Source organism: Protopterus annectens, chromosome 4.part1, assembly GCF_019279795.1.
Source record: "Protopterus annectens isolate FY-2018-M chromosome 4.part1, PAN1.0, whole genome shotgun sequence".
NCBI lineage: Eukaryota > Metazoa > Chordata > Ceratodontiformes > Protopteridae > Protopterus > Protopterus annectens.
In genome coordinates, this window is record NC_056734.1 from 750,664,368 (window position 1) to 750,679,236 (window position 14,869).

At 36.9% G+C, this 14,869-nt stretch overlaps 1 protein-coding gene across 1 annotated transcript in view; it reads left to right on the top strand.

Moving 5' to 3' along the window:
* LOC122801294 (extracellular calcium-sensing receptor-like) overlaps positions 1-14,869 on the top strand; it is a 246,657-nt gene that overhangs the window by 20,237 nt on the left and 211,551 nt on the right. The window contains exon 2 of the mRNA XM_044070841.1: positions 2,943-3,327. Coding sequence (XP_043926776.1) covers positions 2,943-3,327 — 385 coding nt within the window. The remainder of the gene's footprint in view (positions 1-2,942; positions 3,328-14,869) is intronic.

Sequence of the window (14,869 nt, forward strand, 5' to 3'; positions counted from 1 at the left end):
GGGGGCAAGCCCAACTGCAAAAATATGAAATTAGAAGTTTTAGTGTTTTTTTTTCCTTAGGTTCAAAATTTTGGAACTTTGATCCTCCGGCTTTTGATAATCAGAGGTTCGATGTTCAAAAAAGTTGAACAAATGAAGTAGACCCCCTTTAGATGAGGTCCCATGTGTTTAACTTGTTGGTAGCTCAGATGGGTGCAAATTTCCCATGGTACATATCGAATAAAGTAAGAGTACTTTATTATAATTAAATCAGATATGCAACTTATGACCATTCATTTTATTAATTATGCACATGTGATTTTAATTCTGTTTTATACATATCTGAATCATTCTCAACACAGTTTTTGCCACAACCAGAATTTAATCTTCATAAATGCTTCTTTCATCTCTCAAGTCCTGTTACACAAAATTATTTTTATTCTGCCCCTCCAAGTAAACCATGCACACATAATCAAATGTTATATATGCCACCAATATCTTGTTTTGGTCTTGTTCTGTTCTTTGTTATTTAAGATCTTATCTCATGTTATATTTTTAAATAAGAAATATTCCATTCTTTTAGTGCATAACACCAAAAACATGGGTTTTCTTACATTCAAAAAGTACATGTGGCACAGCTTCCTAAATTCCACATGATGTACATTTTCCATTTTTGGTACATTTATGTTAATTTGTTAAAAAGTGACATAAAAGATATGACCATCCCCATATAGTCATAAACAGAGTCTGCCTTCTCAATATAGCATTTTTGTCAAGACTAGAAAATTTTGCCATGGGTAGTCACGTAATACTCTTTTAAAAATGCTACAATGTCAACATTTTATTTCTTTTAGAGTATAATCTATACTTAATTTTCACAAAGAAATTAATGTTACAATATGGTTTATCTCGCCATCTACTAGCATTTTCCTTCTTTTATTCTTTCTGCAAACTTCTCTAAAATGTTGGTATTCTCCATTCAAAAAATTTAGTAAGTGAAGAAACAAAATCATATTTAACTTTTCACAAGACCCCACCCACAGCAAAAAAAAATGCAGTGATGGTAAGAGCACTATTGGTTTAATCAATCCTTTATCTCCTGCTGCATTACCACTATATAGGACTCCTGTCTTTCCAAGACTTAGGTCAAGTACCCTTCACAATACTAAAATTGTCATTCAACAACACTTATCCCTTTTTGATCTTGAAACATATGTACATCAGCAAAATATCTCAGCTTACTCAAAAATCAAAGAATGTATCAAATATATAATTTGATATTGTCAATTTTCATTTTATGCTAAACAGATGAGTTTAGATCTGAACCCTCAGATCCAAGTCAGCTGTTGCTAAAGCTTGTGGCAACCAAAAACTCTCGAGTTTCTCCCTTACCCATAATGCGCCAACCCCAAGTACCTCAGATCTAGTTTTCCACTTCATGTGAAAGACATGGTGACCATTACTCTCGAGAAAATAAGTGATTTAATATGTGATATTATAACTTTCCTTAGCTAAAACCTCTTTATCTTTCTGGTTTAGTCTATCCTTTACCTTCTGCCTGAATTCTTTTACCTTTTTTGATATCTGATACTTTCATATAGTTTTCATACAGTTTGTACCTCTGAATACTATTGTTAGTATTCCCTTTCTTTCTTCTACACTTCATTTATCTATTACCATTGCTGGTATTTTCTTTCCCTTTTGTATTTCATATAGTAACAGTTTAGTCTTTCTATATTTCCTTTGCTGATAGTGTTTTTCAGTTTTTTTCTGACTATGGCAGAGAAAGGCCTTGTGGGGTTTAAAAATGTCTCAAGTGTGGGCACAAAATTCCCTTGTCTTATGCCCACACTTTATGTGTGTATTGTCTTGCACCTCTTCATCTTCAAGAGAACTGTGCCATATGTCATGGGTTTAATCCAAAAGCTCTCGTTGAGAGAAAAAAATAAGTTGATTTTAAAAGGGCTGCTTCCTTCTACATTTGGAGAGGCTTTATTTGGAGCTACTTCACCTAAATAAAAAAAAAATCTAATTCTCCTTCACAGAGTCCTTCGACTTCTTGGAGCAATCAAGGAAGAGACTTCATTCAGATCTGACCTCTATCAGGTTCTAAAAAGAAAAAGACAAAGTTATTAGATCATACCTCATCATCATATCCAAACTAGAAAAAGAGAGACTTATCAGATCCAACCTCAACATCAGCTCTGAAGCATAAAAAGAAAGGAACATCGGATCTGACCTTTTTACATCCAATAAAAAAGGTGACAGAGCCTAGCACCAGATATTCTCCTTCTGTGGACCCAATTCCCTCCAGGGTCCCCTTTTTGGAGAGACCCTGGCCACCCACTGTAATGTCCACTCACTCTTCCAGGAGTTTAATGAAAGAAGATGTGGAGAGACTGGTGAGAAGGATTCTCTCTGTGCAGAGTCTGATGGGTATTTTACCAGCTCCTACCACTTCAGGTCAGGAGATCCACTCTTCCATCACAGCCCATTTACTAATTCCTCCCCATCTGACTCCTTCTACTGTTTCAGAGTCCTTGGAGCCGAGCTGTCCAGATCCATCTAACTTGGATCTGAGTTTACCATTATCCTCGGATCCAAAGTTCAGTCTGTTGAGTTGGATCTGGAGAGCTCTCAGACTCAAGGCTTTCCTGTCAGATCCAATGTGTTGGAGTTGACTCCAAAGTTGTCTGAGCCATCTCTGCTCCTCTGAACCTCGGTATGGGTTAGCTCGACTCTGGTTTCTGCATCGAGGGGATTGTCTTCAGAACAGGGAGAGATAGCGGACCAAAAGCTTGCCTTTTTGGATCCAAGGTCCTCTCCCTCTCTGTGATGGTCTGCCTTTGAGGCTATTGAGAAATCATTGTCTATCTCAGCAGCATAGATGGTCCCTACCCCCTCAAATCTTCAGTCTGCAGCCCTGATGTCTCTATGCTCAGTGTCATCCCTCTTTTCCACAGGAACAGGCTCCCCAACAGGGTATTCTGACTTCTTCTGACACCTGCCAAGAGCATCCTACTGAGGAGATCCCTAAGAAGAAGATGTGTGAGAGGAAGCACTTTGGCTCCCTAGAGAAGTCTATCACAGAAGATACGAACTTCGGTGAAGTTGAAGGGTCCCCACGGTCACCTCTTGATGATGTCTCTTTTGGAGAAGTCCTTGAAATCCTAAGAGGTAGCTGGATGCCCACCAACCCTTCATCCAAGAAGTCTGCATTTCTGGAGGCTTTTGGTACTTACTTGTATATCTCTTGGGTGACTTTGCCCTCTGACAAGCTCGTTGAGTTGATCTCTCAGTGGGCATGGAAGGATCCCAACACTATTGAGCCCATACCTCAGAGACCAGGTAAAGTTATGTCACCACCTGCAGCCAAATGGTTTTGAAGGAAAGGAGTGCCCATGGATGCCATGGTTATGATGGTGGCCAATAAGAAGGAACTTGCTGAGGAGAGTTCCACTGTTCATCCCCCCAACAAGAAGTCTCAGGCAATGGACAGGTTTGGGAAGCATTTTTATGATTCAGTGACCTTTGCCTTAAGGTCACTGAATTATTAGGTACATTTCACAAGGTTACAGATGGATTTGATCAAAAAGCTCTAAAATACTCTCTCAGGATCCATTTCTGAAGAAGTGCAATCATCTGTGACTTCTCAGTTGGCTGCCTTGCAATCTATTTCCAAGGCTCATTTCATATATAGCTGAAGAAGCTTCAAGGGCAGTGGGTTCAGCCATTTCTGTAAGGAAGCATGCCTGGATGCACTTATGTGATTTTATTGAGCCCTTCAAGTCTTCATTCATCAATGCTCCTTTTGACATAATGTCTCTGTTTGGCTTCAAAGTGAAGGACACATAATCCAGGTATGAGAAGGGTGGAAAGACCCTGTCTGCCATGGGCCTATATTTTTTGACCCCTCAAAGATTCTCTTCTAGGAATCACTAAGGTGCTCAAAAGACGTGGTTCAAGAAATCCCATGGACCTTTCTAGGACACATGTGGAGAAAGTTCCTCTAGGGGTAGAGGGGGGGGACTCTATTGGTAGATACCACCCCCATGGCAGAGGTATCCCACAAAACCAGGGGTCTAGAGATTCTTTCTCTGGCAGACCCTTCCAGCATTCCTGAAAAGAGGTCCATTTACCCCCCCCCCCCGGAGAAAATAGGGGGTCAACTATCCCAGCACTAAGAGTTTTACTAGAAATAACAACAGATACTTGGGTGCAGAGGATAATTTCCAGAGGTTATATAATACCCTTTTCCCTTTCTCTTCCATTTTCAAGGAAAATTCTTGATGTTCCACCCAGTTAGAAGGAGCTAGCAGCAATTCAGGTACAAGAACTGATAGAAAAAAAAAGTCATCCAAGAGGTCCCACCAAGGCTGTTAGAAACCAGAACTTACTCAATATTCTGTTTCATGCCAAAGAAAACATGGTACTGGAGACCAAGTTTGGATCTGAGTGACTTAAACAAGTCAGTTCAACGCACAAAGTTCAGGACAGTCACTGTTCAGTCCATTCTCCTTTTTCTGGGCAAGGATGACTGAATGCGCTCAATAGACCTTCAGGATGTGTACTATCAAATAAAGTTGAACAGGTGATCCAGCAGGATTTTACAATTCTGGCCGGGAGTCTGGCTGCGAGTCAGTCATTATCAGTTTAGAGTTCTGCCCTTTGGTCTCACCACAGCCCCCATGGTGTTTATCAAATGTATGGCAGTAGTAGCAGGTCACTTGAGACTGCAATGATTCTGGGTGTTTCCATATCTAGATGACTGTCTCATTACCGCCTGACAAAGACATCAATTAATAAGGACAAGACATCAGGTTCTACAGACATGTTCTCATCTGGGGATAACTATAAACTATGAAAAATCTCAACTGGGACCTACTCAAGATTTGGAATATATAGGAACACCATTCAACATGAAGTCAATGATAGCCTCACTGCCTCTGTCAAGGGTTCAGACTATAAGATCACAGGTCAGAAAAATAATCTGCAGTACCAAAATTTCAGCCCGCTTGTTCCTTCAAATTCTAGGATCAATGTCAGTGGCAATGACTCTAGTACTTTTAGCCAGATTTTACATGAGGATCCCGTAGTGGATGCTAGCAATACAATGGTCGATACTTTATCAACCCATGTCAACTCCAATACAAATCATATAAAAAAGAGAAAACACTGCAGGGGTAAAGTACCTCCAAACAAAACACTTTGTGAAGAAACTTATAAAGAAATGCTAGGTACCCCACAACAACCGAAGCAAACCTCTTAAAGTCAGTTAAAAAATGTACTTCTTTATTCCAACAAGAAAGTAAGTACTTTCACATCTCCAAGGATGCTTCATCAGACTTTAAAATAGTTACAAAAATTCAAAGTCCCTTTAAATACTATTTTCTTTTTAGCATAAGCCAATGAGGAGGCTAATAAAAAATCACATGATAAGCACTCTTGTAAAATTTCCTACAAAACTAATGCTGTGCATAACCAACCTAGAAAATATATATAAAAACATATATATATATATATATATATATATATATATATATATATATATATATATATATATAAAAAGTACATATATAGAACAGCATATGAAAAAACATATGAAAAGACATATAAAAAACATCTTTATAATCCAACAATAGCATGTATATATGTATATATATAAATAAATATGTTTGTTCCTATATATACTCTATGTAGTTCCTAAAACTTATAATTAGTGACTTAAGAACATCAATAACTAGGCTAGATGTTAAGTATCATATGCTTCATATACACGTATGCTGATATACCACTGGAGAAAATGTATTCCTATACTTCTAAAAAATGTTGTTGTACTTCTAAAAAATGTTTGTGCCTCTGAAAGTTAGTGCTTCAAGAGTCGATCTAACAGGAAAGGCTTCAATGAGACCCTATCATTCAGGCCATGTCCTTTGTCAGCCTGTAACCTAATTATCCACTTCCCTTCCTCTTTTTCTGTGTAATTGCCTATGTTTCCTAATCTTTCTGTGGCATGTATAAGTTCTAAAACCAAAAACTTAAAACTATGTGTTGTATCATTCCATAGGACATGTTTAGCTAAAGCATTACCTTCATTTTCCCTACTAATTCCATAAACATGTTCCCTTATTCTTTCTCTAAGTGTCCTGTTTGTCTTTCCAACATAGAAACCACTGCATTTCTGGCATATGGCTAAATATACCACATTCCTGGATCTGCAGTCAGCATAATGATTAATTTCATATTTAACATGTGTGTCCGGATGTTCAAAAACATTTTTAGGCAAATTAAATTGCACTGATTACAGTTATGACAAGCAAAAGTTCCTTTCCTAGAGGAAAGTGGTCCCTTCTTAACAGCATGTTCATAGCATAGCATCCTTTTCAGTGATTTAGTATTTTTATAACTAAAACTAGGATGTGTGCCTACTAATCCTTTTATTTCCTCATCCAGTAATAATATTCCCCAATTTTTCTTAATTACTTCTCTTATGGTGTTATTATTGTTGGTATAGGGTATAACCAATCTCTTCACTTTATAATTGTCTTTCCTTTTTGTTACATGAGTATAATTATTCCTACTAATATATGGTTGTCAACTTTTTTCTCATTCAAGTTCCTGTAGAAACCTAAGGTCTTTTTTGTGATATCCCCTTTCTACAAAATATTTCTGTATTTTATTAATAGCTTCACTGTAGACTACATCATCACTAGTTAGTCGAGAATATTTCATTGCTTGATTTTTCATTACATTTCTATGTACATGTGGTGGATGCATGCTATTTCGATGTAGAAGGGCATTCCTTTTGCAAGGTTTCTTATAAACTTCTGTGCTTATAATTCCATGTTCTTTCTTAAGTAGTACATCCAGAAATTCTATCCTATTCTGAGATTTCACACTTGTTAATGCTAGAAAAGCAGTAGTTCCATTTATATAAGTAATAAAATCATCCAAAACATCTAGGTCACCTCCACAAACAACAAAAACGTCTTCCACAAATCTCTTGTAATATTTTATATATTTTGAAAATAGTATATGTTCAAAAATATAGGTGTGTTCCCAATATGCCAACACCAGGTTTGCATAAGAGTTGGCACATGGTGTGCCCATTGCTATTCCTGTTACTTGTAAAAAATAATTTCCATCAAAAGTAAAAACATTGTTATTAAGGACCAAATACATCAACATAGTAATTCTAATAATATGACTGTTATTCAATCCCTTCTGAATTAAATATAATCTTAGAAAATCTATACGATGTCATTGGGTATACTAGTGAATAACGATTTAACGTCTAAGGTTACCATATAGTCTGAATCTTTCAGAACACCATTTACATTCAATGGTGTTAGAGTCTCTAAGAACTGTTGTGTATCTCTTAGAATCGAAGAAGTTGAATCTACTATTGGCCTTAGCTGTTTATCTAAATAAATAGATATACTCTCTGTTAGCCAACCTTTTCCTGAAACTATTGGTCTAACAGGTGGATTATCTAGCATTTTATGTATTTTTGGAAGGACCCTGAAAGTAGGAACAAGAGATTTCTCTATCAGGAAATATTTATACAGGTTACTAACAATGACACCACACATTAACATATCATAGAGATCTGCATGCACATCTTTAATAATCTTGTTAAGTTCTGTTGCCATTAAACTTCTATAAGTTGTTTGATCTGATAGCATGGTACTAATACTAGTTCTATAATATTCACTATCTAGTAATACAATTGCTCCTCCTTTATCAGCAGGTCGTATGACTATCAAATCATTATGTTGTAATTTATTCAGTGCCAATCTTTCATCTGTGTTTAAATTAAAAAACTCAGGTTTCAAATTATTTTTCCTTTCTTGAAAGAGTGTAAACAAATCATTCATGCATGCTCTTTCAAAACTATCCAAAAGTGGATGCAAATTGGGTGTAAATGCTGAGGGTTTTTTTTTAATTAAATGCATGGTTAACATCTAATGAATCTGTTCCATACTGCATTCCTAGATTATTAAAGATGTGCATGCAGATCTCTATGATATGTTAATGTGTGGTGTCATTGTTAGTAACCTGTATAAATATTTCCTGATAGAGAAATCTCTTGTTCCTACTTAAAGGGGCCTCCCAAAAATACATAAAATGCTAGATAATCCACCTATTAGACCAATAGTTTCAGGAAAAGGTTGGCTAACAGAGAGTATATCTATTTATTTAGAGAAACAGCTAAGGCCAATAGTAGATTCAACTTCTTTGATTCTAAGAGATACACAACAGTTCTTAGAGACTCTAGCACCATTTAATGTAAATGGTGGTCTGAAAGATTCAGACTATATGGTAACCTTAGATCTTAAATTGTTATTCACTAGTACACCCAATGACATAGGTAAAGATTTTCTAAGATTATATTTAATTCAGAAGGGATTGAATAACAGTCATATTACTATGTTGATGGATTTGGTCCTTAATAACAATGTTTTTACTTTTGATGAAAATTATTTTTTTCAAGTAACAGGAGTAGCAATGGGCACACCATGTGCCAACTCTTATGCAAACCTGGTGTTGGCATATTGGGAACACACCTATATTTTTGAACATATACTATTTTCAAAATATATAAAATATTACAAGAGATTTGTGGATGACGTTTTTGTTGTTTGGGGAGGTGACCTAGATGTTTTGGATGACTTTATTACTTATATAAATGGAACTACTGCTTTTCTAACATTAACAAGTGTGAAATCTCAGAATAGGATAGAATTTCTGGATGTACTACTTAAGAAAGAACATGGAATTATAAGCACAGACGTTTATAAAAAACCTTGCAGAAGAAATGCCCTTCTACATCGAAATAGCATGCATCCACCACATGTACATAGAAATGTAATGAAAAATCAAGCAATGAGATATTCTCAACTAACTAGTGATGATGTAGTCTACAGTGAAGCTATTAATAAAATACAGAAAAATTTTGTAGAAAAGGGGATATCACAAAAAAGACCTTAGGTTTCTACAGGAAGTTGAATGAGAAAAAGGTGGACAACCATATAGTAGAAGGAATAATTATTCTCATGTAACAAAAAGGAAAGACAATTATAAAGGGAAGAGATTGGTTATTCCCTATACCAACAATAATAACACCATAACAGAAGTAATTAAGAGAAATTGGGGAATATTATTACTTGATGAGGAAATAAAATGATTAGTAGGCACACATCTGAGTTTTAGTTATAAAAATACTAAATCACTAAAAAGGATGCTATGCTATGAACATGATGTTAAGAAGGGACCACTTTCCTCTAGGAAAGGAACTTTTGCTTGTCATAACTGTAATCAGTGCAATTTCATTTTGAATAAAAATGTTTTTGAACATCCGGACACACGTTAAATATGAAATTAATCATTATACTGACTGCAGATCCAGGAATGTGGTAAATTTAGCCATATGCCAGAAATGCAGTGGTTTCTATGTTGGAAAGGCAAACAGGACACTTAGAGAAAGAATAAGGGAACATGTTTATGCAATTAGTAGGGAAAATGAAGGTAATGCGTTAGCTAAGCATGTCCTATGGAATGATACAACACATAGTTTTAAGTTTTTGGTTTTAGAACTTATACATGCCACAGAAAGATTAGGAAACATAGGCAATTACACAGAAAAAGAGGAAGGGAAGTGGATAATTAGGTTATAGGCTGACAAAGGACATGCCCTGAATGATTGGGTCTCATTGAAGCCTTTCCTGTTAGATCGACCCTTGAAGCACTAACTTTCAGAGGCACAAACATTTTTTAGAAGTACAACAACATTTTTTAGAAGTATAGGAATACATTTTCTCCAGTGGTATATCAGCATACGTGTATATGAAGCATATGATACTTAACATCTAGCCTAGTTATTGATGTTCTTAAGTCACTAATTATAAGTTTTAGGAACTACATAGAGTATATATAGGAACAAACACATTTATTTATATATATACATATATACATGCTATTGTTGGATTATAAAGATGTTTTTTGTATGTCTTTTCATATGTTTTTTCATATGTTGTTCTATATATATATACTATATATATATATATATATATATATATATATATGTTTTTATATATATTTTCTAGGTTGGTTATGCACAGCATTAGTTTTGTAGGAAATTTTACAAGAGTACTTATCATGTGATTTTTATTACCCTCCTCATTGGCTTATGCTAAAAAGAAAATGGTATTTAAAGGGATTTTGAATTTTTTGTAACTATTTTAAAGTCTGATGAAGCATCCTTGGAGACGCAAAAGTGCTTACTTTCTTGTTGGAATAAAGAAGTACATTTTTTAACTGACTTTAAGAGGTTTGCTTCGATTGTCGTGGGGTATCTACCATTTCTTTATAAGTTTCTCCAATACAAATCACCCTCACATGCAAGAAGGATCTCAAGTGGTGGATTCAGTCAGACCACATTCCACAAGGCTGTCCACTCCTTCCCCCTCAGCCCAAGGGCATAATGACCACAGATGCTTCTCAGCTGGGGTGGGGGAGCATTTTCTGTGGAAAATAGTCCAAGGTACTTGGTCCCCCGAAGAAGCCAATTTGCATATCAATGTCCTGGAAATGAAAGCAGTGCTTTTAACATTGCAGGCCCTTCCTTTTGAGACAATTGTAATTCACATGGACAGTATGTCAGTAGTTTGGTAATTCAGCAAACAAGGAGGGACCAGTTCATATCCCTTGTGTCAAGAAGCACTGCCATTGAGTGTGGCAATGGGCGATCTCATCCAACCACTTTCTCATAGCAATGCACATTCTGGGAAGTCCAACCTGATAGACAAGTTGAACAGGTGTATTCTTCTACCTCATGAGTGGTCCCTCAACAAGAACATAACGGAAATGATTTTTCCATCAGTAGGGCCAGCCTTGCTGGAATCTTTTTGCTTCTCCCCTAAACAAGTGCAGTAGCTATTTTGCTCTAATCCCCCCGCAGGGGAAATCACAGAGGGATGCCCTTCTTCATGATTGGTCACCCAATCTACTTTACACTTATCCACCACTTCTACTAATTCCAAAATTCCTACATAAACTGCCATGTTAAACAGCAATGTCATCCTCATTGCACCTTACTGGCCTTGACAGATTTGGTTTCCCTTCCTTTGGCCTCACTTACTTCACCAGCCTTGGATTCTAGATCAGACTCCAGACCTCCTGTCTCACCCGATAGACATGATTCATCCAGACATATCAAGCTACAGGCTGATGGCCTGGCTTCTCCAGTTCCATTAATAGCCAGACAACCTATGCTCTCTTCACCTGTCCAACATATACTTTTATCTTTCCATAAAATCTCTACAAGAAAGCTCTACTCCAGTAAATGGAAAATCTTTGTTTACTGGACTCATCAAAATGATGATAACCCTTTCTCAGCTTACATACGTAATATCCTTGAATTTCTGGCCCTACTTTTTAAAGAGGAAACTAGTTCCTCAACAGTTAAAGTTCAATTAGCAGCAATATTGAATTTTCATATTGGATTTGAGGGTTCCTCTGTTGCCTCTTATAAGTTCTGCAAATAATTTTTGCAAAGCACTCTTCTTCAAAGACCTACTTTTATAGACCCTACTCCCCCGTGGCACCTGAATCTGTTACTGCAAGCTCTTACTCATTCCCCTTTCAAACCAGCAGCTAAGTGTGACCTTAAATACCTTTCTTGGAAGGCAATTTTTCTTGTAGCCATTGCTTCTGCCAGACGAATTTCTGAGATTCAAGCCTTATCCTCAAAACCTCCTTACCTGATGTTTCACAAGGATAGAGTTACATTATGAACTAATGTATCCTTCCTTCCTAAGGTGGTGTCAGAATCTAATATCAATCAGTCCGTTAATTTGCCAGTATTCTTTCCTTAATTTGCTAACAAGGGTGAATACAGGTTACATTTATTGGATGTTCACAGACAATTATGTTTTTACCTACATAGAACAAAATACATTAGAAAAAATGACCCCCATAAATATTCATAGGTATAATTTTTGAAGTATTTTGATAAACTAGGCTGCAATACTCTCATCAATAGTTTATCTTCAGAATTATACAATGCAAGTTGTCTCTAGTTATAAACCACTTTCCCCCTTCTTCCACAAATAATGTCATTGTACTACTGTAAATACCTGCAGAAAAATGTTTCACATCTGAAGTTCTTATTTATCGTGCCTGCAAACAATTGTTCTTTCAACTGCATATTTTATAAAACTCATAACTAATCTTATCTTCCCCTTTCTTTCTTGAATTTTCATCATTTATTAATTTTGCCACATTATCCAGTTGTCTGGTAGAAATGTCTTTTCTTAATTCCAAATACCATATAAATGATTTTCTGAAAATTCAGACTTCAGAAAACAACAAAAATCTACCTTTGTTCTATGTTTTTACAGGGGGGCAAGCTTCTTTGCACCCCCTGCACATTATATATACCAACTCCAAGATCACACTATAGTGGAGAAAAGGGTAAATTCCACAATCCTCACTGTACCATGATCTCTATTCAAAAGCTTTGAGTTTTCAAAAAATCAAAATTGTTTATATGGTCTCAACCATATGAATATTGAGTTTCTGAAAACTAGAGCTTCTTTTACGGGCACCTTTAAAATATATTACACCATCAAATAACACAATTCACAATAACAATATATAATTTTATATAAACTTTTTTTTATAAAATGAAATGCAAAATTTCACAAACAGTTTCAATCCCCCATCATTTTTGCCAGATTGCTTCTTTAATTTCTCCAGAACATTTCTCTAACCCATCTTCCCCATTTCCTTTTTTGAAAGCTTTTTCACACCTTTCTGCCCATTACAACCATAAGCAGATAGTTATTATCCTATCATATTCACTTTCAATTAAATACATTTTCATAAAATTTATACAAAATAGCATTAATATTCAGACCAATAGATGAATCCTTGAAATATTGGTTTTCTGCATTATACCAGAATCCTTCAGATCTCCTACAATATGAAAAAAATGTTCCATTTCGTTTACTTTATAAACATCAACCATATATATCCTTTTTATTGTTTCTGTGTTTTTCTCCTATACTGGACATTCAGTCAAATCCCTGTAAGATGCCTGGCCATTCCTTAACTTCTTTATATCTACTCTTAGGTCACATTATACTCACTGATCTTCTTCTTCTTCTTTCGGCTGCTCCCGTTAGGGGTCTCCACAGCGGATCATCTGTTTCCATTTCTTCCTGTCCTCTGCATCTTGATCTGTCACACCAACCACCTGCATGTCCTCTCTCACCACATCCATAAACCTTATCTTAGGCCTTCCTCTTTTCCTGTTACTTGGTAGCTTCATCCTTAGCATCTTTTTCCCAATATACTCTGCATCCCTCCTCAGCACATGTCCAAACCAACGTAATCTTGCCTCTCTGGCTTTGTCTCCAAACCTTCCAACCTGGGCTGACCCTCTAATATATTTATTCCTAATCCTGTCCGCCCTTGTCACACCCAGTGCAAATCTTAACATCTTTAACTATGCCATGTACAGCTCTGACTCCTGCCTTTTTGTCAATGCCACTGTCTCCAACCTATATAACATAGCTGGTCTCACTACCCTCTTGTAGACCTTCCCTTTCACTCTTACTGGTACTCGTCTGTCACAAATCACTCCTGACACTCTTCTCGACCCACTCCATCCTGCCTGTACTCTCTTCTTCACCTCTCTTCCACACTCACCATTACTCTGAACTGTTGAATCCAAGTATTTAACTCATCCACCTTCGCCACCTCTACTCCCTGCATCCTCACCATTCCTCTATCCTCCCTCTCATCCACACACATATATTCTGTCTTAGTCCTGCTGACCTTCATTCTTCTTCTCTCTAGAGCATATCTCCACCTCTCCAGGGTCTTCACCACCTGTTCCCTACTCTCACTACAGATCACAATGTCATCTGCAAACATCATAGTCCATGGGGACTCCTGTCTGATCTTGTCTGTCAACCTGTCCATCACCATTCCAAATAAGAAAGGGCTCAGAGCTGATCCTTGATGTAATCCCACCACCACCTTAAATGCATCCGTCACTCCCACCGCAGACCTCACCGCTGTCACACTGCCCTTGTACATATCCTGTACCACTCTTACATACTTCTCTGACACTCCCGACTTCCTCATACAATACCACAACTCCTCTCTAGGCACCCTGTCATATGCTTTCTCTAAGTCCACAAAGACATAATGCAACTCCTTCTGACCTCTGTACTTCTCCATCAACACACTCAGAATAAACATCGCATCTGTAGTGCTCTTTCCTGGCATGAAGTCATACTGCTGATCACTAAACATCACCTCCTTTCTTAACCTAGCTTCCACTACTCTGTCCCATAACTTCATGCTGTGACTGATCAATTTAATCCCGCTGTAGTTACTACAGCTCTGCACATCACCCTTATTTTTAAAAATCAGTACCAAAACACTTTTTCTCCATTCCTCAGGCATCCTCTCACTTTCCAAAATTTCTAAACAATCTAGCTAAAAACTCCATTGCCATTTCACCTAAACACATCCATGCTTCCACAGGTATGTCATCTGGACCAACAGCCTTTCCATTCTTCATCCTCTTCATAGCTATCATTACTTCCTCCTTGTTAATCCACTGCACTTCATGATTCACTATCCGCACATCATCCAACCTTCTCTCCCTCTCATTCTCTTCATTCATCAGCCCCTCAAAGTATTCTTTCCATCTGCTCAACACACTCTCCTCACTTGTGAGTGCATTTCCCTCATTATCCTTTATCACCCTTACCTGCTGCACATCTTTACTAGCTCGGTCCCTCTGTCTAGTCAATCAGTACAGGTACTTTTCTCGCTCCTTAGTGTCCAACCTTTCATACAATTCTTCATACGC